A 24364-nucleotide genomic window follows, 5' to 3' on the forward strand; every position below is an offset into this window, starting at 1 on the left:
TATTCTTCAAGGGGCCATGTACTACCTGGGCTGTTCCATTTGCTTGCAGGTGGGTAGGAATTGGTGCAGCACTGGTCCGTTCAGCTGTAAACTGCTGTTTCATGGCCCATCCCCCATGAGTGATCAATACTTTTCCTCTTTGTTTTTTTTTCAGTTGATTGCTTGGATCCTACGTGCTCCAGCCATGGGGTCTGTGTAAATGGAGAATGCCTTTGCAGCCCTGGCTGGGGTGGCCTCAACTGTGAGCTGGCGAGGGTCCAGTGCCCAGACCAGTGCAGTGGACATGGTACTTACCTCCCCGATACGGGCCTCTGCAGCTGTGATCCCAACTGGATGGGTCCCGACTGCTCCGTCGGTAAGCCAGGAGGTTTCCTCCTCACTTTCCCCAACACTCATGCCCTGTGTTCCTTCCAAAAGCCCAAACAGATGGGAATCTGCTCTTTCCACTCGGGATGGAGGGACTTTGGTCAGTTGCATAGTACCTCTCTTACTCTATCCTCAGTCATGAAGCCTTTGATCCTTGAGAAAAGAACAAACAAACAAACACCACTTGGTCCTTGTGCCTCGTTGGTTTCATCACTGCAAATGGATGAGGGGCCCGGGAGGGATGCTTCCCTTTGCATTATAGCTTTCTTATGTATGCTCCCTAAAGGTACCAGAAAACAAAACAGAACAATTCAGTCCCAGACAAACTGAACGGAATGTCCTATAAAAGAGAAAAGACGCTCCCTCGGGGTGCCAGGTGAACATGTTATAAAGCTCTGCATACTCCAGTGACAGGAAAATAATGAAGTGGCACTGTACCCTTTATTTTCCTAAAATTAAGAGTACGTGCCTTACCTCCCTAGTGACCTTAAAATGGAATGGTTCAACAGTTCAAGCCAGTCTCCACCTTTCCAAGAATGGTTCCGTTCACACTGTCAAGCGCCTATCCAAGCAAGCCATCATCCTTCCGCCCCCTTCTGTCAGATTACCATGGCAATCAGGAAGGGAATCTATGCGAAGCTTTGCTACAATGGGAAAGAAATGAATATTTCATTCCAGAAGGAAAAAAAAAAAGGAAGAGTCAGTTAACATGGGCTATTTTGGGTATCTTCTCAGCCCACTCGCCTCTGCCTGCAGCTCTGATGTTGGTGGTCCAGGCCAAGCTCTGTGGAGGATGGGGGGAGGGGCGCCCTAGATCCGAGACCCAGCGGTGCTCCCGACGTGCCGTGTGACTTGGAGTGAGTCACTAACCCTCCTGGCCTGGTTTCCCCTCCCCTGGCATGATGAGCCATGCCTCCCTCAGTAGTCTGTCATAAGGGTGAATGCCTGGCACGTGCTTGTCCTCGAGTGAGAGGTCTGGAATGCCAGAGCGTGCATATCTGTCTGTATGTCTCCTCCCCAACCACAAAAGACTTTGAGCTCCTTTGAGAAAGAGGCTGTGTAAAGGCAGCACGATTAGAGCGGTCATGATTGCCACCAAGGTGCCGATCTGGGTGACAGCTGGGCCTGCAGTCATCAGCGAGGTTGGAGCCGCTGGGTCTCTGACTGGCCTCGGGTCAGTTCAGGCTCTCAACAGGGAAAAGAATCCCAGCTGGCTGGGGAGTCAGGCTCTGCAGGTATCTTTTCAGGTGGGCACCTCCCGGGTGGCTTTACCAAACTGGTTGAGCAACGATGTCTGACCTCTTCCTGGGACGGTCTCCAGCCCTAGAGCAGTGGTTCTCACACTTCGGTGTACGTCACAGACACTTGGAGGACTTGACAAAACAGATTTCTAAGTCCCGCTCCCCGCGTCTCTAAGTCAAGAGGACCAACCGGGGCATAAGAAGTTGCATTTCCGCATAGTTCCCCAGTGATGGCACTGCAGCCAGTCCAGGGACCCCACTGTGAGAACGCTGCTCTAGAAACTACCTCACAGTGGATGAACACCCAGCCAGTGGAGAGACAGGCCGCCCAGGATGACATACCTCTGGGCCTTGGGCCAGCTCCAAGGACCCGGGCCATGTGTGTGGTCTGGCCTCCGGTGGAGGGTTTCGCCGGCTGTGGTGTTGAGCTGTAATCATTGTTTTTCTTCCAGAAGTGTGCTCAGTAGACTGTGGCACTCACGGCGTCTGCATCGGGGGAGCCTGCCGCTGTGAAGAGGGCTGGACAGGCGCAGCTTGTGACCAGCGCGTGTGCCACCCCCGCTGCATTGAGCACGGGACCTGTAAAGATGGCAAATGTGAATGCCGAGAGGGCTGGAATGGTGAACACTGCACCATTGGTAGGCAAACGGCAGGCACCGAAACAGGCACATATTTGCTTTATTTTCATAAATCGTAGATCTATAGTGATGGTCGTGCGTTGCAACTGGCTGTTCCTGCAGGGACACGAGCGCTCTCCAGCATTTCCTGCTGCCTCTCCAAATCTCCCAGGGCATAGGGAAGGGAAAAGCAAGGTCCTGATTGGAAAAGGCTTTCCCTTCTTTCCAGAATTCCAGATGGGGAGGAAAGGGAGCAGATCGGATAGGAAAATCCATCCAAATTACTAATCGTGGAGAAGGGAAATGCACACGCATGGGAAATGGTCAGGGCCTGGAGGTTTCAAGCACCCCAAATGACTGTGGTCTTCAAGTCTCCCCTTTTTGAATACCCTCCCAGCCGGATCCCTGCTTGCTGGCAATAACTGAACTCACTTCTTTTAGACCAGGTTGGATGCAGGGCAGGACTCCCAGGTTTCCTGGGTAACCAGGTACCCCTCTAATAGGTTTGAGCATCCCCTTGTTGTCCCAAGACAAGGCTCTGTCCTTGGGCTCCTGACCCTTCCCCTCACCACCACCATCGATAAATGTCTCCTCCTCTGGCCCCATTTCATTCTCACTCAGTCATCTCTCTGCATATATAAAGCTTGATGACTGAGAATATTTCTTAAAAGGTCATTTTCTTTAAGAAGTAATACTTCTCAAGTTTCTTCGGTTTTGGTTTTGCTTTTGTCCCGGTTCGGGGTTGGTTTCATGCCAAGCTGGCTGAGGCCACGTGCTTGCATGGAAACTCTCAGAGAAGTCTCTATCCAAACTACTAACATGGCCCCTTGAACTTACCTTGGATTCTAGCCATTGAGTTGGGGGCCCTCCCCTCTGTCCTAGCCCCAAGACCCCAGGCACCTGGAGTGGGAGGCAGGGTTAGGAGCTTCTCCAGGGCTGACTCATGAGCTCAGACTCAGTTTCCCATGCTGTTCATTTGGGTGGTCAAGCAGAGAGAAAGTGCTCTCTGCATTAGGTTTCCCCCAATTCTATCTAATTGGGCATCCGAGGGGCAGCGTGCCTATCCAGGCCACGACCATAGCACTGGGACCCTGCCGGGACAGTCTGTTGGCAGTGAATTGTTTTTGCAATCGTTCAATGGTGCTCCAGATCCCGTTCCCCCTGCAGCCGCTTTCATCTTCAGTTCCCTGCAGAGTCTGGGGGATAATTCAGAAGGCGTTCAAGGGAAGGAAGTGCACAGCCCAATACTGAGACAGTTTAAAATCCTTATTAATAGCTCCCACTCTTCAGGGGTGTTCCTCTTGATATCCTTTTGCATGCTTGGTGTGATCTAAATACAGACCCTCCCCGCCCTCATACCTCCATTGCCCCCAGTCTCCCTCCCCAAAAGAGCTCTTGCCAACCTTTAGGTAGAAAATCCCCCTTTGTCTCAGTTCACACAACCCAGCCTCAGCCTCCCCTTTGCTCTCCCCTTCCCGCATCTGCCGAGGGTTTAGCATCCCGCAGGGGTGCCTGCTGACTCTGTCCTACCCACAACTCATCTCTACTCTGGGAAGAGCTCACAGCAGGGCAGCCCTGATGGATCAGAGCAGAGGTTGGAGAACTGTAGGTGGGGGTGCGGACCAAATCTAGCCTGCTGCCTGTTGCTCTGTGGCTTACGAGCTAAGAATAGTGACATTTTTTTAAGGGTTGAAAGAAAAATATTTCCTGACACATGACAGTCATATGAAATTCCAATTTCAGCGTCCCTTAAACAAAGTGTTAGTAGAGGACAGCCACACCCATGTGTGGATGTATCATCAGCTTCTGCACTGCACCTTGGCCTTCAGTCATTGCAACGTGGTCCACAAAGCCATTTGTTGTCTGGTGCAAAAAAGACAGGAAAAAACTGGCCAACCCCTGAATTGGAGAGTTGCGCAAGTGTTGGCAGGGAGGAAGGAGAAAAGAGAAGAGGGTCAACATTCACTTTAGAGAAAGGATACCAATTGTGACTTGAAGGCCATCGGGGGCCAAGGGAAAGGGAAGGGTCCAAATGTCACAGAGAGCGAGTGGAGAGAGAACAACTGTTGCGTGGAAATGTCTCTGGGGCCTTTGAAGATGAAATGGGAAGATGGTAACTTGAGTCTCACAGAAGATGGTGAGGATGTGGCCAGCAGGAGAACACAGGAGATGATTCTTTCTAGCCAGCCCTTTGGGTGAGATGAATTAGAGAAAGGTGTTTTTGCGACTTGAAGTGTCTAGTTCAAGTTTCACAGCTCCGTGAGCTCTTGAGAAACAGAGAAGGGGCAGATGTATATGCCAAGTAAAGCGCCCCCAAATGAAGCTAGTGACGTCCCAGGAAAGTCTCTCCTTCAGAATTATGATCTCTCATGACTTCATGAGCTCACGCTACGTATGGCATAAAGATCTTTATCACCAAAGTCTGTCCTTGTGAGAAATCAGGGCTCTGTGGCTTTATTAGTGGTATCAGTGCCGCCTCCTCGCAGATGTACATGCATTGGGCTTTGCTCAGAAAAAGCCAAGCATTCCTTGGTTGGTGAGATTTGCTATTCAAAGTCTAGAGGTGTTCGTACACATGTAATTGCTCCTTTTGCTTTCCTCCTCTGCCCCCAGAGCTGTTTCATGGAGTTTTAATCTTTTATTTTGAGCAGACTCTCCTGTCAATTCACTCTAAGTGAATGCCGCAATTTACAAGCCCAGAATCAGTCCTCCTCCTCCTCGGGGATACTGACGGTCAGAAAATAAAGAGAGGCTCTTTGGTCCCTTTCAAGCAGAGCCTCAAATGCTATATTTTGAAAATAGAAAATAAATAAGAATGAAATGGAACCTAGCCTGCAAAAAAAAAAAAAATGCATTGGGAGGTTCGGGATAGGGCAAAGCAGTGGGTGCTTGGGTTGTCTGCGGTCTATTTTCAAAAGGTCATGGTGCGACAGTTTTCTTAGGGTCATTGCAAAGAGTCAGCTAAGCATTTCACATCAGTCCTGGTATATCAAGTTTATTTTACCCAAGGAAGCAAGAAGACAGATGCAGGGGGGAAAGGGATGAGGATAAAAGCACAGCCTTCCAAAACTCAATCCAGTAGAATCACCAGGATCTATCCACGCTTGGTCAAATGCGTTTCTGGAATTTTTCAACCAAATTATTCTTTTATATTTGGATATTTAATACATATTGCTAAAGATTTAAATATAAGGTATAACATTTCAGTGTTAACTGGTAGAGCTGACTTGCCAACAGGTTGGATTCTACCAAGCAATGATCTTTTACTAACTCTTTCTAACAAGTTAAATACAGAGTATGGCAAAAATCTCCAGAATTGCAGAGAGGAGAAATAGACGTTGAATCTAAATCAACCACAATTCGCGTATCTCTTTGGAATATATTAGCATTATTTGAATAGGCTGCAGTTTACTCATATGAATAAATCAGAAGGCACATTGTGTGATTAGACTAGTTTCATTCTTTAAACATAATCCTAAAATGGGTTGTTGTTCCTATCACCTGCCATCCCTCCCACCACCCCTTATTAATACTGTGGATTCAACCTCAGCAGTCTATTCAGAGTCTATAACACCAGGGCATAAAGGAACCGTAGAATAACTCAGAAATCTCTATGAACTAGAGTAAACTCAGATAAACATCTCTTATAAAGAAACAGAGTAAATGTTAACATGTTCCTCAAGCAGAATAGTCAGGCAAAATACAGGGAGAGACCAAAGTTCTTATTGCTGGAGATTACACGGAGGAAAGCAAAATGCTCATTGAAGGTTGTTGCTATTATCGTAAGCTGTCCAGATATCCACTCTAAATAATACAGGCTAACACACACACAGAGCAAATCCACCAAAACTAGGCTCTGACCCTAGCTGAACTCTTTGATATCTGGGTAGTGAGCAATGTCTATAATGGTTATTCCAGCCTGTTTACTTTTTCTATGTGGTCCTGACCTCCAGCTGCATTTCAGAATCATGAGGACTGGATTCCCAGGATCGTGTGGGACTGAGTAACCTGCCCCTGTACCACAAGTCAGAACAGTTTTCTTTTCCCTCTATCGCACTGGGACCCTTCTATTTTTCCTCTTTAATTGGTTGGGGAAAGAACTGGGTTCTTGTGATGTTAATAAGGAAAATGAATCTTTACCCAAGGTAAAACCAGCCGTGCGACAATCTGATGTGCTGATTAAGTGATTGTCATCAGGAGTAGACAGGGTCACAGTTCAAGAGGGAGAGAGCTTTGGAGCTACAGGGAACAGGTCAGGAAGAAAACGACTGTCAAAATGAACCAACTTCAGGGCTTCCCCAGTGGCGCAGTGGTTGAGAGTCCGCCTGCCGATGCAGGGGACACGGGTTCGTGCCCCGGTCCGGGAAGATCCCATATGCCGCGGAGCGGCTGGGCCCGTGAGCCATGGCCACTGAGCCTGCACGTCTGGAGCCTGTGCTCCGCAACGGGAGAGGCCACAACAGTGAGAGGCCCGCGTACCAAGAAAAAAAAAATGAACCAACTTCAGACTGAGTACAGCTGCTTCTGCATCTCATTCCAGCTTCATTTAAGTTATGGAAACTTTTTTTTTTCTTGTAGCTATTATCCTTCAACATTTGAGCTTTCATGACTCTACAATGAGATATCAAGTTGAGATAAAATTAGCCACTGCGGAGCCATCCTTCCCACTAGGTCTTTGGAAGCAGCTAATTCTCTGATTGGTTCATTAACCTATTCCTCCGGGAGCTCTTATTGTAACCTGTCCTACGATCTCCATTTTTTTCTTTTTTTTTTTTTTTTTGCGGTACGCGGGCCTCTCACTGTTGTGGCCTCTCCCGTTATGGAGCACAGGCTCAGGACGCGCAGGCTCAGCAGCCATGGCTCACGGGCCCAGCCGCTCCATGGCACGTGGGATCTTCGCAGGCCGGGGCACGAACCCGTGTCCCCTGCATCGGCAGGCGGACTCTCAACCACTGCGCCACCAGGGAAGCCCCAAGATCTCCATATTTTTTGAAGTGAAAGCCTAAAGTGATAGTTCTTCACTGTTTAAGATTATGGGCAGCAGAGAGTAGGACATGTTCCACTGCTGCTTTTTTTTTCCCCTACACGTAGGCCAAAATGTGAGCCTTTTCATTGAAGATCAGGAATCACCACATGCCCAGAAGCTCTCTTCACGTCTGGGTCAGGCAGTCTGCCCAGGTTTCCTACCCAAACTCAGAACAAGGCCCTGGAGGTAGAAGTTATAGGAACCCATTTTCAACTCAATGCAAAAAGTGGAATATAATGAAAGGGAAAGAAACTGCCTCACAAGTAGTGAGACTCTCGTAGCTGAAAGTGTTTAGTTTCTTAGCCTAGATGTTGAAGAGGGCCTTTCAGGGGAAGGTAGACTAGATAGACACAAAGCTCCCCCTGGCTTTATGGCTCAACCATCCTCTAGTTTAAATGGAAACATTTTTTTGGTATGACTTTCTACGTGATTTAGTAACATATGCCCCAGCAGAAAAGGAGGTCTCATCAAAAAAGAAAAGAGGGGAAGAAGTCTTGCAGTTACAGTTCTGTGGGGAGACAGTGAGTTGGAGCATTCCTTGTACCATCACCTTCATGTTTCAGAGGGTCCCCTTGATGTACTAACACGTGGCCCACAGGGACAAGGCCAGATCCAACAAGTAGATAGCTTGATACGAGGTATCACCGCGTTCACAAGAGCAAAGAGCTAAAAACAGTATGGAACTCTTAGAACAGAAACCCATGGGTGAGAGTTAGCATGAGGAAGATTCCAGACTCAAAAGAAAGGAAAACATCAAAGAATAAGAGCTGTTGAAAAATGGGCTGCACTCCCTGAGTGTATGTAGTGAGTACTCGGTCGCTTGAGCTCTTACAAAGAATCAACATTTCTTCCAAGACTATCAGTCTTGGGTTCCACGATATGCACTCAAGACTTTATATTAAAGAAAAAGGGAATGCAGAGAGGGCCCCGGAGCAATGAACTCCATAAGATGTTCATGATGGGCATTTTCTCATCACCTGCTAGCTGACTCATTGTGGTATCATGAAGAATAAATGGACAGAGGACAGGAGCTCTGTGTTCTAGGCCATGACTGTGCCACGAACATTCTGGGTGCCCTTGAGAAGTCACCCAACCTTTCTGACCTTAGTTTCTTCCCAAGGCCCATGAGGGGGGTGAACCACATCACTGCTCTCTAGAGTGTGGTCCACAAACGTGAGGTGTTTTTGTTGGTGTGCAAATGTATTTTATTGACTGGTTATATATGGGGCTTTTAAAAAGAAGTATTAGGAAAAACCATAACTAGCTCGTTAAACTCATGATTACATGGGCATTAATGCTTAGGGATGTTGAAAAAGCAGGTAGTGATATTAGGCCTAAGTAAATTTGAGGAAAAATATTAAGTAAATAACAGTGCAGATATTGCAAATGTCACGAATGCACTATGTGACTGACTAGATTTAGAACACACTTGGATGAGATGATCTCGAAGGACCTGCCCATCTCCAGAAATTTATTACTTTTGATGCAAATTTATATGCATCCCGTGGAATGGTCCACTCCAGGACAATCAAATCCTTCTCTCTTCTGTAAGGTCAGGGAGGGTCTCCAGGTAGATTCCCGTAATATACTGATACACTTTACATCAAAGGGATGGATACAGCAGAGTGTTGGTTTTGCCGATGATACGTTGTGAATTTTGTTAGTCTGATTATCTGCTCATCTCAGCTCCAGTTTGTATCTGATTTACCTAGAGGATGCTTCTGTGCATTGAAGAACTTCCTTCAGTGGTTTATATTTGTGTTTCTTTTTTTAAATTTTTTATTGAAGTATAGTTGATTTAGAATGTTGTGTTAATTTCTGCTGTACAGCAAAAGTGATTCAGTTATACATATATATACATTCCTTTTTTAAATATTCTTTTCCATTATGGTTTATCATAGGATATTGAATATAGTTCTCTGTGCTGTGCAGTAGGACCTTGTTGTTTATCCATCCTGTATAAATTAGCTGAAGTCTGCTAACCTCAACTTCCCACTCCATCCCTTCCCCAACCCCCTCCCCCTCGGCAACCACAAGTCTGTTCTCTATGTCCGTGATTCTATGTGTTTCATAGATAGGTTCATTTGTGTCATATTTTAGATTCCACATATAAGTGATATCATATGGTATTTGTCTTTCTCTTTCTGACTTACTTCGCTTAGTATGATAATCTCTAGGTCCATCCATGTTGCTGCAAATGGCATTATTTCATTCTGTTTTATGGCTGAGTCATGTGTGTGTGTGTGTGTGTGTGTGTGTGTGTGTGTGTGTGTACACCACATCTTCTCTATCCATTCCTCTGTTGATGGACATTTAGGTTGTTTCCATGTCTTGACTATTGTAAATACTGTGCTATGAACATAGAGATACATGCGTCTTTTCGAGTTATGGTTTTGGCATATGGCAACCCGATGTTTAGTTTTTTGAGGAACCTCCATACTCTTTTCCATAGTGGCTGCACCAATTTACGTTCCCGCCAACAGTGTAGGAGGGTTCCCTTTTCTCCACACCCTCTCCAGCATTTCTTACTTGTAGCCTTTTTTTTTTCTTTTTTTTTTGTGGTACGCGGGCCTCTCACTGCTGTGGCCTCTCCTGTCGCAGAGCACAGGCTCCGGACGCACAGGCTCAGCGGCCATGGCTCACGGGCCCAGCCGCTCTGCGGCATGTGGGATCCCCCCGGACCGGGGCACGAACCCGCATCCCCCGCATCGGCAGGCGGACCCTCAACCACTGCGCCACCAGGGAAGCCCACTTGTAGACTTTTTAATGATGGCCATTCTGACTGGTGTGAGGTGATACCTCATTGTAGTTTTGATTTGCATTTCTCTAATAATTAGCTATGTTGACCATCTTTTCCTGTGCCTGTTGGCGATCTGTGTACCTTCTTTGGATATATTTGTGTTTCCTAATTAAAAAAGAGATGGTGTTAAAGTAGAGGTCCATCTGACTATATCCACGTCACTTGCATTTGAGCAATGCAAGCGTGATAATGAAGGGATTAAGACACAGTCTGTCGTGTCAGTCTACCTGAGATCAAATCCGAGCAGATTTCTTAACCTCTGTGTGCCTCAGTTTATCTGTAAAATGAGAATACCGAATACGACCTACCTCGTTGGGTTATATGTAAAGTAGTTGGCCCAGTGCCCATCATAAAGTAAAAGCCAAATCAATGTGGGCGAACATCTTCATCATCATCCCCCATTATCACCATCATTATCTACTGCCAACGTAAGACAGAGCACAGGGGAGGATTATCAAAATCAACTTCTCTTTAAGACATTTCTGCTACCTTCAGTCTCCCTCTCACACGTCTGCCCTCAATCCATCAAGCAGTTAGCAGCATGTCGAAAATAACACCTACCCACTCTCCATTTCCCAAAGGTTTGTTCTGTAACTTGCTGGCATCTGGTTCTAACAGAGAAACCGCCTCTCTTACCTGGAATTGAACCTGCTTATTTTACCAAACAGCCCAATTGTACATGAAACCAAACCTCTGAATATCCTTAGGTTAATACAGGTTAATATTAATACAATTGTGAAATTGGGGTTTGCTGCTTTCAACCAAAGTTCCCCAAACTAGACCTCTTGGACATATCCAGGGGTAGCCAAGAGTTCTCTGAGAATTTATTTTTAATTCTGGGTTTCCTTTTGACCATAAGTATACTTCAAAAGGAAAAAAAAACTTTTCCCTTGAAATATTACTTTGGAATTCTGTTATTATCTGAAGAGAATAAAACTTCAGTTCTTTAAGCCAGTGTTTCTCCATATAGGGACCACAGACATAGTCTGGAGGTCTTTGGTAGGAATCTGTTCTCCTTTAAGAAGAAATCTGGTAGTTCTTACATTTGAGGATGTTGTCAGCTCAGTGTGTCTTAGAACACCTTGTCCTGGTCTCGCCTTTCCTTACTCCTTCTCATTCCTCGTGACGCTGGGTTCTAAGATTCTATCTGCCTGGCTCTGTGCATCAAAGAATGACCTAGGAGCCTCAACTTGGACTCAGTTGAGTAGCACACATGCTTTTTGGAGAGTGAAGACTCTCACTGGTCTGTCCCTATTCAGCCCAATAAACTTCACAATTACCCGCATTCCTCCCAGGCTGCAATTGCTTGACTCCTTAGAGCGTAACCCAGGGGTCATATCTGGGGTTTCTTTGCAATTCCTTGCCTCATTTCCTGGGTTATCAGGAGTCATACCGGGTACCCCAGATGTTCATGGAAGAAACAGATGTTGCATTTTCTCCCAAGTTGCCTGCCTCATGGGGTTCACTCTTATACTAACCCACTTCTTTCACAGCATTCTATTTCACAAGCTCTTTTTCAAAGGCTTGCCTTTATTGCTTTTTGAAAATAGGGTACCATCATTTTTTTATTTTTTTTTTGTGGTACGCGGGCCTCTCACTGTCGTGGCCTCTCCCGTTGCGGAGCACAGGCTCCGGACGCGCAGGCCCAGCGGCCATGGCTCACGGGCCCAGCCGCTCCGCGGCATGTGGGATCTTCCCGGACCGGGTCACGAACCCGTGTCCCCTGCATCGGCAGGCGGACTCCCAACCACTGCACCACCAGGGAAGCCCGGGTACCATCATTTTGAAAACCCGCCAGTCGAAGTCAGGGATTATTGCTCTCCTCTTCTATCCTTGCCGTTGTGGATTTCTATATATCATTATAACCAGACCCGCAGAGGCCTTCATACCACTGACGATCTCTCAGCCTTTCCCTTCATCAGTAATAGAGAAAGAAACCTCACCAAGTAGCAGCTAGGAGAAAGTTGAGTATTTCATCATAAACATTCTCGGGATAATTAAAACGGATTAAATTACAAGAAAAAATGCATTTAGTTAATCTTTCCTCTAATTAGAAAAGTATCCCTGGTTTTAAGTAAAGTGTTTGTTTTTAAAAACATGTTTTCATTGTAATCAGTACAGGGGAGGCCTGCTTGGTCCTCAATGATAGGATTCAACATCTGCAAAGTAATTAAAAGCTACCAGCCAGTGTTTTTTTGATGATTAAGATCCTTCAGGAGCCTATTCAGTCTTTTCCCATTGCTTTCACCATGGGATTCTCCATAAATGACCTTATTCTGTGGTCCATGGCGACGTTACCCTCTTTCTGTGCCCAAACGGTTGAAGATGTGGCTGACTCGTCTTAGTCAACAAGTGTCAAGCGGGGAGATGAATTCAGGAGAGTTTATATACTTTTCCAAGTGAGCTGGGATAATAGTCAAAATGAGACCAGTAGGCAACATGAGACATGCATGAAATAGAATAGGGTCACAGTCTAGCCCTCCATGAGTTCTGTTCCAAGGCTGACAGATCCCACACTGCCCCAAGCCCCGCAAGTCCATCCCACCGGTAAGGAATGATTTACATCACTTCTTCAATTTTATGGTTCATCCCAACTGCAAAGCTTCCTCCCCACCCTCACCCCAGACATTGCTAGAAGTTTCCAAATATGTCTCACATGTTCATCTTTAGCCCATTCAGATTCTTCTAGCTCAGTGCCCTCAGTGAGGCTGCCTACAAAATGCAGTTAAGGGGAACCCTAGGATACTTCCCCTACTGCCCGGGTCCACGCCAGGGGTGTGCCAGCCAGGACCCTCAGTACCCACCCTACTGAAGCCCTGCTGTGTTTACACACAGAAGGAGAGAATGCCACACTCTCCCACACTGGGAAACTTTATCAGCTGGTAACATGTTCCTTTGAGAAAACAGCCCTTCATTTTTTGCCTATAGCCCCTCTCCCATACTTCAAGGTTTTGTCCCAGGGCTGGGCTGTAGAACAGACCACAGGATCCTTTCTGTTTCCTCACCTGCGTTCATCCTCAGACACCTTCTAGAGACCCAGGGACAGTGAGGGATGCTCACAAGTTCTCCAAACACAGCCAGGCTCTGAATCCCAACTTAGCCTTGGGACCCCTACCGTCTACACAGCCGACTCTTAAGGTTGCTTCCATTTTCAGCCAGCTCAACTGTCAATCAAAGAGTCCCTGTGGCCTCCCACCTTCCTAATAGTCATGTCCCAGGAGGAAGGGAGAGGGAACTGCTTCCATGTCCCCTAGACTCTAGGTTTCCAGCAGTTTCGGGCACAGCTCTTTGAGGCTGCTTGCTCTAATCTTGCATGGCATCCACCATCACCCAGTGGGCCAAACTATACATCACAAAAACTACATCCTGCCAGAGAAAGCAAGGGTTAACCAGCGTTCTAGAGACAGAAAGCCCCAGGTAAGTGTTGTCCAGGAGGAGTTAAAGACACAGACCTACTAGAGAATGGACTTGAGGTTATGGGGAGGGGGAAGGGTAAGCTGGGATGAAGTGAGAGAGTGGCATGGACATATATACACTACCAACGTAAAACAGATCGCTAGTGGAAAGCAGCCGCATAGCACAGGAAGGTCAGCTCGGTGCTTTGTGACCACCTAGAGGGGTGAGATAGGGAGGGTGGGAGGGAGGAGATCTGGGAATATATGTATAGCTGATTCACTTTGTTATAAAGCAGAAACTAACACACCATTGTAAAGCAATTATACTGCAATAAAGATGTTAAAAAAGAAAAAGAAAAAGAAAGCGCGGTAAAAAAAAAAAAAAAAAATTTGCTGAAAATCCTGGGCCACGAATTCCAAGTTCAGCCGCAGCAGCGCCTGGTCGAATTAGCAATGAAGTTGGTTAGAGCCTGGCCCAGAAGCGTCATCTGTCTAAAGCTGTAGGCAGAGTGATGGGCTCTGATAAGTGTGAATTGCATTTCTTTATTTAATTATGCTTTAACTTCAAGAGGGCTTGCCAGGCAGCCGTGTCTCATCTAGAATCAATGTCGGGGGGTAGGGGCCCCCAAAGATGATAAAACAGGCACCTCACAACACAGAGGAAACATTTGTACCTGATTTGATTCCAACATGTTAGCAAGCTGTCACTCGCTGGTCACACTGCTCCATCCAAGAGACACACTGTCTAATGACACGAAACTCAAATGTAGTGGCTTGGCCCTGCAAGAGAGCATCCTGGCAAGAGGCAGTGAGATTGTTTCTCTACGTTAGGTGTATGTGAGCTCAGGAAGCCCAGATGTTGCTGGTGATAGCAACGCCCGCCCGTGAATAGGGAGGGAGATTGAAGATGTTGAGAGAAACTAGCTTCTTCCTATTAACCCAGGAACGCAAGCAAGTCGAGTTGGGTCCCTGAAGCAAGTTGCTATCAGCTTCTCACCATACTTTGAATATGAATTGATTTAACTTTGTATCTCCATTTAATGGAGCCAAGAAAGATCTGTATCTGTTCACTTACAGACCTGCTCTCTGGGGGTCTGATACAGGAAATGTTTTCATATCATAGAAAAGCCTAGCGCCGAAAACGGTCTACCCAGAATTAAACAGCTTGAAACACATAATATACATCAATACCCACTGCAGACTCTCAGTAGCTACCGCATCCTGTCTATAGACTAACATCTTCCCTCTCTGCTAACTGTGAACACTCATTATCAGTGCTCATATAGCTACTACTGTAGTTATCATGCGTTCGCAGGGAGGGGCTGGTGTAAGGAAATGTGTAGCAAAAAGATTAAATGTGTGAATGAAACAGGCCTGGCTTCAAATCCATTGCCTGTCGGGTGACCTTTGGCAATGTCTGTATCTTCAGTAAGCTTTGGTTTCTCCCATCTGTAAACTGGGAATTAATAACACGCATGCCCTACTGTTGTGAGGGCTTCACTTATAGGCGAAGCACTTACCACAGTGCTTGATGTTCCGTCAATGTTGGCTTAGTCATCATGAACAGCACTTCTCTGTGCCTTTACTGTAGTATCCCCACTGTGTCTTCATGGAGTAAGCAGTTAAGAAAGCAGTAGGCATAGGATACAACAATGCATGGGAAGGAGCCCAGAAGTCCAGAAAGAGAGGCCGGGGTACTAGACCTCATGTGTTAAGCCAGGTGTCTGGGCCCTTCCTCTGATTTCACTCTTGCAGGAGGAGCTCTTTGGAACACCTGGATTCTGTTCCTTTAAGAAGGGAGAACCCAAGGAGCAAGTGTAAAGCAGGGAGGGCGGTAGAAATGGCCCAGGGTGGATCTGACTGCCAACTGCAGGAACGTGGGTGTAATAGACAGGAGAGCCACGTGTGTTTCATTGCATGCCACGTCTGGGGTCCATACTTCCTCTCTCTGGTTCTAGCTGGGCAATGGCAACTGCATTCATTCATTCGTCACGAAACATTTATGCAGTGCCTACTGTGAGCTGGCCGTAGCACACGCCCCCTCCCCTCTTCCGTGGGAGTCCCTGGGGCAGCAGGGATGAGAAGTGACCTGCAGAGGGGCGGTTGACAGCCTGAGGAACTCTAGACCTCTACTGCCTTTTTGACTGCATGAGACTTTGCTGTTTTCTAACTTGGGACACCCTCCTGGTGTTTCTACCAATATTTTTGGCTTATTTTTCTACACCATGCTTTGCTCATAGCTTCCCAAGGAGATCAATGTAAGAATAGAAGCCCTGTACTTCAAATGGTAGTTTAAATTCCTTTGTAACACAGTGTAATTACATAAAAGGAAGCAGTCAGGTATCAAACTGTGTGGATACACACAAATGACTCCCTCGTAAGTGTTAATATTTCCAACAATGGAAGACATTTAGTTAAATCAAATGAAGATGGCAACTCATTAAAATTTGATTTTCCCTCGTATCCTTTTTCATCTTTTAATCCTCCATATATGGTACAGCCTGTTCAGTTAAACAGCACTCATTAATTAAACCTCAGCTTCTGCTAGCTGTATCTATATTTTTATTTATTAGGACAACCTTTAGATGATTATAATCTAATTTAGTTGGATTACTGCTTGGACATCTCTAAGTAAGAAAACTGTGGGGTTTTCTGGTAGAATTACTGGCTAGAGGAGGATGCGGGAGAAATCAAGTTCTCCCCTGGCAGGAGCTGGCAGACAGGTCTCTCCTCTGCTGGCCGGGGGGGGGGGGGGCGCTTAACCTAGATTTGGATAATAAGGGTACCATGCATTCAGTATCTATAGGAAGGGGGGGAGGGCCAAATCTATAGAAGAAGATGTAAATTCAAACACCCCTATGTGGGTGAGGCAAGCCCAGTATAAGTAAGTGCATTAAATAGGGTGTAAAATGGTAAGGATTGGAAACAATCTGGAAACTAAAGGCCCTATCTGTGGAGGGCAGACACAACCCGCCACTGGCTGAATGTTGCCATGTAGAAATGCAAGCCTAGTTTTGCCAAATTTTCCACTTCTTCAGTAGAAGCCAGAGATCCAGATTGGTACGCACACTCTCCCAACGTTTAAATGTTGGCAAGCAACTCAAAATGTATGCAAATGCTATACAAGCCATTCAAACAAGACTGGGGGCCAAACGAGACACCCATCGACTGGGGGCCAAACGAGACACCCATCTGTGGCCACTGACATCTCCAGTGAAAGCTGAGTGCTGAATGAGGAAACATCATTTGCCTGGATTGAGACTTACATAGCTTTGGCTACTTTTCTTTGATACCCCACCTCTCCTGGTGACTGGTTTAAGCTGGTGGGAGTCTCATTATCCTGATATAACGGTGATACTTTGCACTTACATGGTGAATTTTTCTCCAAGGAGCTCAAAGACTTTGTGTTGCCTCAGTCAACCTCACAACAAGCCTGTGAGGCCAGCAGGAGGCTCTTGCCCCCCAATACACAGTGAACAGCATCAGGAAGGATTTGACATGAGGCAGCCAGGTCGACTCATTGGTTTCAATCCACGGTCTACACAATTGGCAAATACAGCATTCAAGAAGCATGGGCAGGGTTTCCAGTACTGCCTCCTCTGCTGCCCTTTCTGGCTTCTATTCCTTGCATCTGCTCCAGTTGACAGCTCAGCCCCAGATCTCAACAGTATAGGCCAACTGAGCCAGTAACTTATTCCTGTGCCGTGCGTGTGAGTGCGTACACGTCTGTGTGTGCATGCATGTGTGTGCACCCATCTGACTTCTCAGCAGGCCCAGCATGGTACATCCGCACCCATTACAACATGTCTCTGCATTGGTCATTGGTCTAATGCCATGCTCTGAAATGCTACCTTTGCAAGTGCTCAAGACCTAGAAACTCCAGATAGGTATCTTCAGGAATCTGGATACCTGTATTTTACTAACCGTGCCTGAATAATTCATGCTGCTTGAGGTCCCTATGTCCCTTTCTCTTCCTCAGTCTGATAGAATTACGATGGTAGAGGAGAAGTGTTTCCCTTACAGAGCTGGCACGTGTGCCCTCTCTATGGCCACGGTGGATTAGTGGGAATGGCCGTGTGAAACAGGCGCAAGGGCCAGAGCAGTGCAGTAAAGGGCCAGGAACGAGGATCTTCCCTGAGTTGCCTTGGGGAGAACAGCCAAGGAAGTAACACTGACCATCAGTGATTGGAGCTCTGTCACTGCCGTCACTTCCCCTCCATGACTGGGCTCAAGGGCTTTCCTACACAGTCCCCCTGCCCAGCCCCTTCCCCTCGGCTTCTTGGGCATATGTGCTGTCTGTCTTGCTCTCCTCAGGGGAATTCCTTCCATGGGCTTTGCAGGCATGACCCAGAAGGAAGACTCCAGTACAGCAGAGTGTAAACCTGTTGATCTTTACCCCAGGACAGCAGAGCACGAGTCTCCTGCATTTTCTAGATTACCGTGCTCTTCCCTCCAAGCTGTCTCAGATCAGGCTGCTGATTCCCGGGAACACTTCCCAGCGTGATATTCTACTAACAGTCGTTCACATTCTCTGCATGCGAGCATGCCATAAACATCTTTCAGAGGAAGATGCAAAAATGAGAGAAACACCTGGCCACGTTCAAATGCACGTGTTGGGGAGAAAACTCAACTTATTGACATTGGAACGACAAAGGCTGTCCTACGCACCCAGCTTGCCATCTGATCCTGCAAATCAGGACACTCTTCATTAGAGTCAAAGGAAACTGCCTTTACCAGGGATGCAAACTTTCAAGGTCTGCAGGAAAGCAATGGAAATCCTTTCTCAATCTAGTCTGAGCCACAATGGACTGAGCCTCCTGAATCAACCATAATGTTTCAGCTCGTCCAGTAGATCAAAACCAATATTGAATACGTTTAAAGTATGTAGATTAAAAGAACGATTTCTTCCTATATATGAGTATAGCTGAGTATATAAAGAAATGGCTTTTTTGCTGCCTTGGGAGAAATCGACTTGTGCTTTCCATGTGGCCGTTCAGAATGGAAGCTTTCAAAGGTCCGCCGGGGCTGCTCTTTGTCTCCATACATTACGCTTCTCAAAATATTCAATATCATACAAACAAATCATCATTTGTATTTTTAGAACAGATAAGCAAACATACATTTGGGAGAGTTCAAGGGGCACCATGTTGGGGACTCCTCTGTCATAATGGCCTCAGGGTGACATTCTAGAAAGTCAAAAAAGCCAAGGTAGCCACTGGCATCCTCAGTGCTGGCAAATCTGGTAAAGCCCAAGGTGCCCACGGTACGGTGTGTAAAATGCCAGGGCGGGTGACGCTCACCGTAGATCTGCTGGCAAATTCAAGCCCACCTGGCCGAACTGGCCTCCGGGTTAAATTTACTCCTGAAGGCAGACACCGACATTCAAGGGAAGTGCAAGAGGCCAGATGCACTGGTCAGCAGGGAGTTCGGCCACTGCAGTTTCAGCTCGCAGCCCCACTCAGGTTTCGGAAGAAACTGAAGTGAAATTCCAGGTTGAGTTAAATACCTGGCAGGACCACAGGTCGGTTTCAGTGCATCTAACTGACCTCAGCTTCCTGGGATGCCTTTACCTTGACATGTAAATTTCCGCATCCATTGCCAGTGAGATTGGGTTACGCTAAGCAATGCAACCTTAAAATATTTTCGGAGCAGTAAAAGCAAACGATGGCAGTGTTATAAAATCCCGCCTTTTAGCAGACATGAAAATGTTACTGATACTGATCGCAGCGAGGTAAAAAGCCACAGGCCAAGACTGAGGGGAAGGAGGCAGAGCCCCTGGAAACAGCATGAGGCTGACACGGGAAGACAGGAGTTAAAGCCAGCTGGGAATGGCTTCAGAAGCTAGAAGTGCACATTGCTGGGGATTTTGCTTTTCATTTGTTTTTCTTCCCAGGCTGGGGCTTCACCCCTTTCTATTAAAACCCTGACAGTGGCTCCTAAGAAAGACGACCTCTGGCAGGACCAATTCCTTTGGTTTGGCCAATCCTGCCACCCAGCAGCAAAAGTACTACCCAGAAAGAGCCTGAATGATCCCCTGCCCTGAGCAGGAATACAGAAGGTGCTCTGTAAGTGCTAGCTGGCTTGAGATTCCCTGGGTATGACCCTCTGAGCCGTTTCAGAGGGAGAGAAAAAGAGAAAGCACATCAGATCTGAGGAGAAAAGCTGGAGAGGAAAAGAGTGAAGAGCCACTGTGAGTTGGCTTCAAAAATCCTGTGTTTCTTCTTTGTTATACAGCAGCAACTGACACAACAATGTAAAGCCATTATACTCCAATAAAGATGTTTAAAAAAATGTTATAATGTTAAAAAAAAAAATACTGGGTTTCTTAGCTGCCCAAACAGCCCATGGGTTACAAAGTCAAGAGCTGGATTGGGAGAAGGAATAGCAAAGGGAATAACCAAAACTGAGTAAATGCAGGGTTCCTCCTGAGTTGGGAACATGAGGGCTTGAACAGAGGATGTGAGGGCCTGTAACCTAGTGCATACATTCAAAATGACCCAGAATCACTCCCAGTGGAGTGAAAAATATTCCTTGGGAGGGTGTGAAAACATCTTACTCTTTATTGTATAAAACAGATTCATGGGGAAGGAAACAGTAACCAAAACTGTTAGGAAATATTCGTCTGGTGGAAGAGATGATCAACTGATTCGTTTCCGAACTTCAATAGAAGTGGCCTCAGGTATCTTTCCTGAAGACACACTATGGCTCAGGAAGCTTTCTTCCAGTTCACATTTCTGTCTTTATCACCCCTTGCCGGCTGACTCAGGCTTACACAAATCGGTCTGGGCTGAAATAAGGAGACGGGACAAATAATTGACGTCATATATGTTTTGAATTTACGGATTGACCGACTTCCCCTTTCGGATAATAATAGCTGATAGTTACTGAGTATTGACCATAAAACCTGCCAGTCCTGGTGCCAAATTCTTAACGTCTTGACCTTCTCTCGTCAAATCTTCACTTCAGTTTTGCGAGGTGGGAACTGTTGTCATCAGCATCGTCCAGGTGAGAAAACCGGCTCAGAGAGGTTCAACAATTAGTGGAAGTCTTAACTGGCAGGGACAGGGGGAGGTGAGCTCTACATCCAGGTTGACTTGACAGAGACCAGGTGTAACCAGTACACTGTTTTGATCAGCTGCTTTGACCCCAGGTAATTACAACAAGAGGGTTACTATGGAGGCCAGCGATGAAATCAGAGTATATATGGGCACCAGGGAGCCACCCTCACCTACTGGTAAGGTCACCACCTGCAGAAGCATCTGTTTGGTGATGGAGAATGACCCCCCCGTTAGTATGCTTTGGGGTTCTCTGCTTTACCAGTGCCCCCTGGCCAAAGAGTGCCCTAACTTATCTCAGATTTCGAAAATGACTTACTGCCCCTCAGCATAGGCGTCCTTGACCAACTCCCCTAAATTTAAGTTGACTTTCTGTCAGAGTTCACATTGCTACCAACTTTTCATTAAACTAATTATTCAAAACAATTCAGAGTTAGCGTTCTCACAGCAACTGTAACTCTGCCGTGACTATATTAAGGTGTAAATCGAACAGCATGTTTTGCAATGAAGTTAATTTTATATTCACCAGAGAACTGAGTTATAGTTGCTGTGGGAACCATCATTTCGAATCTCTTGACTTCCGTGCATTTACATTCTCAACCACAGCGTTGCACACTGTAGCATATTTTGCATGGATGCTTAATTTGCTTCTCACCGTGGCCTGTCTACCCTGACCTTGGGCGTCTTGTCAGAGACTAGCATAGCAGCCTTCTGGTTTTCCCAGCCTTCTTTCTTATCCTGGTACCTATGACACAGCATGGAGAAATCACCAAGAAACCAAAATGGTTCCTATTTTATCTTTAAAATGTTTTGGAGAGGTAACTTTCCTTAGAAGCACAGTCAGGGAGAGGTACCGAGTCTTGGGCAATGTCGACTAAAGCAGGCGATGCCATTGCATTTGTGTGGAGCCAGGATTCTCATCCAAGGGTAATTTTGGCCCTGCGCTGTGTTATTCAGTACCCACAGGGTGACCTCTGAAAGCTCCAAGACCTTGCAAGTACCATTAATCATGCCAGCATACACAGCCATACGTAAGAACTTATTGGAGCTCCGGAAAAGCTGAACAACGTTTCCCAGAGCCCCGTAAAACCCAAGCATCTCTAAATCAAGACGCATGGCAGGGCCTCTCTAAAAGGGACATTCAGCAGAACTGGAATAGAACTCGGGCTAAGTCCTGGTGGTATGGAATAGGTAACATGTGCCAGGGTAGAGGCAGAGGCTTGTGTGGGAGGGCTAGCAGAGCAAGTGAAGCTCTGAGATGGTTAGAGACGCGAGCGTTCCGTCTACAAGGATTATCGATTTTTGTAGCTTTATTGGAAAAATCAGTCATGCTTTCTGCCTCCCGGGGATTGCTCGGCTGCAATTTGGGAGTGTGTATGTGTGGAAACTCGGCAGGTTAAGCAGCTGAGTAGCCGCTCCCATTCACCATTCAATTATCCATTTAGGGAAAATGTGACAGCAGAAACATACTGCTGTTTTGCATGTTTAAAATGTATTTGAAAGGAGGGATTTTTTGTTTCTCTGTAAATGAGAGGATTTCCAAGAGGAAGCTCTTGCCTTCCTAAGGGCACACTCGTTATGCAAAACTGAAGAATAGCACCTAACAATAGCATGGGCTATTGTTGGAATTCTATACTCTCGGAAAACAAGTCTCCTCATTCCTCTTACGGATGGAGACTTCTTGCAAAATTGGTAGATTAAAAACCCTATCATGACCAGCAACCTGCCCCCTAAGTCCTTGATCAACTAAAATACGCTTTAAGAAAAGGACTAGAACACTACATGCGAGTAGAGTTTCAAAGCACGGGATACGGTCAGGACGACAGGGTTCCCCGCGTCACAGGGATGGGGATTGGTGAATGATGAAGGTGCTGGTTTCGTGAGTAAGGGTGGGGTGGGAGACACCATGCCAGCCAGAGGAGAGAAAGGTGAAAAGCGGAGGGGAGATTGCAGTGTTTTTATTGTTTCTGTACCAGGCAGAAAGTAAAGAAAATAAGACGAAATATGGTTTCTGTATGAGGTCATTTGATATGCAGTGTTCTGAGAGCACGCCTTCAGAGGATTTGGAGAGATTGATTGGTAGGGAAAGCTCGATAGCTTAATAAATAAATGTAAATATAGATAGATAAATAGATATTGGATAAGTGATGGGTGGATAGGTAGATGATAGATAGAGATAGCTTTAGTGTGTTTGAGTGCCACAATTCAGATGCGTCAAGCTGACCTATAGAGATAAACAGAATGCAAAGGGATTTAAAGTCCAGGATTAATAATCTGGGAGGATGCTTGGGGGTGGTCCAAGGAGGCCTTAATGCCAAGAAGAACTAGACAAAGCTGGCAGAATACATGCAGCCTGTGGTCTGAAGTCATTATGTTAAGGAAGTCAGGAAGCTCGTTTGCTGGAGCTGTTCCACGTTAGACTGCCAACCCTGTCTATAGAGACAGAGCCTGGGAGACCCCGTGCTTCTCTGATCTCCTCCACCCATGCTGCCCTTTCCCTTCACTCTGCTTGTTGTCTTTAATAAGGAAAAGCAACTTGGAGAGGAGGGCAGAATCCCGTGTCCTCAACCCCATTTGTTCACTGATTCTCAGCTGAGGACTCAAATGTATTTGCATAACCGGAGTGCTGTATTATGGACGAAGTATTTTATCCTCTGCTTTTGTGTCTCAGAAGTCTTTTCTTTTGGAGGGTATGTGTAGGGAACCCTAAATCCATAGAGAATTAGCCTTGCCACACAGAGCCGTGGTAGCAGGGCACCCCTGCAGCCTGCCTGAGCCACCACGACAGTTACCAAGACTATCCCTATGGCCTCCTCCTGGCCAGCTTCCCAGATCCCGCCCTGGCCCCATCCCTGTGTGTTCTCCTTGCACAAAGGGACCCTTTAAAACTTCAAGTCACATCGGGCCACTCCTCTGCTCAAAATATCCCCAGAGCTCTTGTTACTCAGAATAAAGCCACCATCCTCAGAGTAAACTGCGAGGTTCTGCATATATCTGTCCCCACCCCGCATTACCCTGTCCCCACATTGTCCCCTTGTTCACTCTGCTCCAGTCACACTAGCCACCTTGCTGTCCTTCCAACACCCCAAGCACTCTCTGCCTCAGGGCCTTTGCACCTACAGTTTCCTCTGCCTGGATTCCTGTCCCCCCAGACACTGGCATGACTCTCTCCCTCCCCTCCTTTAGGGTTTTCACTCAAACATCACCCCATCAGCGAGGACTTCCCGGACCACCCCATACATACCAGCAATCCCCCTCACACACCACCCCCATCACAGTTCCCCTCCTTGTTTTATTCCCCCCCTAGCGATTATCACCATCTGACATGCCATATTAATTTCTTATTTGTTTACTATGAGTCTCCCCCAGTAGAATGTAAGACCTTTAAGAGCGAGACTTTGTCTCTTTTGTTTACCACTATATGTTCTGTGTCTAGAAAGTACCTGACATTTGGTAGATACTCAGCAGATATTTACCGAATGAATGAAAGAATAAGCTCATGAATTTACTCTGGAAGCTGACACATTATAACAACTCCGTACATGCTTGATGTTGCATTGGGATTTCTCCCTTAGAAGTCCTTTCACTTCCTGATTTCCACACGCTAGACCCAGCAAGGGCGTGGGGTAGAGCTGGAGACAAAGGGCAACCCTCTTGACTGGGGACCACCAAGCCACTCAGGCAGGACATCATGGGGTGGCTTCACCCGGCAGGATCCTGTCCGCTTCTCATCTGATTAACAGAGTGGGTCAAGCTCCAGACTGACACCTCACACTACCCTAAACCACCTAGAAACTCAAAATGGTCCTTGATTAATCCACAGTGAGGAAAACGCACATCTCCTTCTCAGTGTATTGTCTCCCT

The 24364-nt window shown here is 46.5% G+C and overlaps 1 protein-coding gene across 1 annotated transcript in view; it reads left to right on the top strand.

Annotated features, from left to right (window-relative positions):
* The window catches only part of TENM2 (teneurin transmembrane protein 2), a gene marked incomplete at its 5' end in the record, with an annotated part of 411764 nt that overhangs the window by 250570 nt on the left and 136830 nt on the right, over positions 1–24364 (top strand). The window contains 2 exons of the mRNA XM_079918659.1: positions 155–355; positions 2060–2245. Of these exons, the coding sequence (XP_079774785.1) occupies positions 155–355; positions 2060–2245 (387 nt within the window). The remainder of the gene's footprint in view (positions 1–154; positions 356–2059; positions 2246–24364) is intronic.

Source organism: Stenella coeruleoalba, assembly GCF_951394435.1.
Source record: "Stenella coeruleoalba genome assembly, chromosome: 3".
Taxonomy (NCBI): Eukaryota; Metazoa; Chordata; class Mammalia; order Artiodactyla; family Delphinidae; genus Stenella; species Stenella coeruleoalba.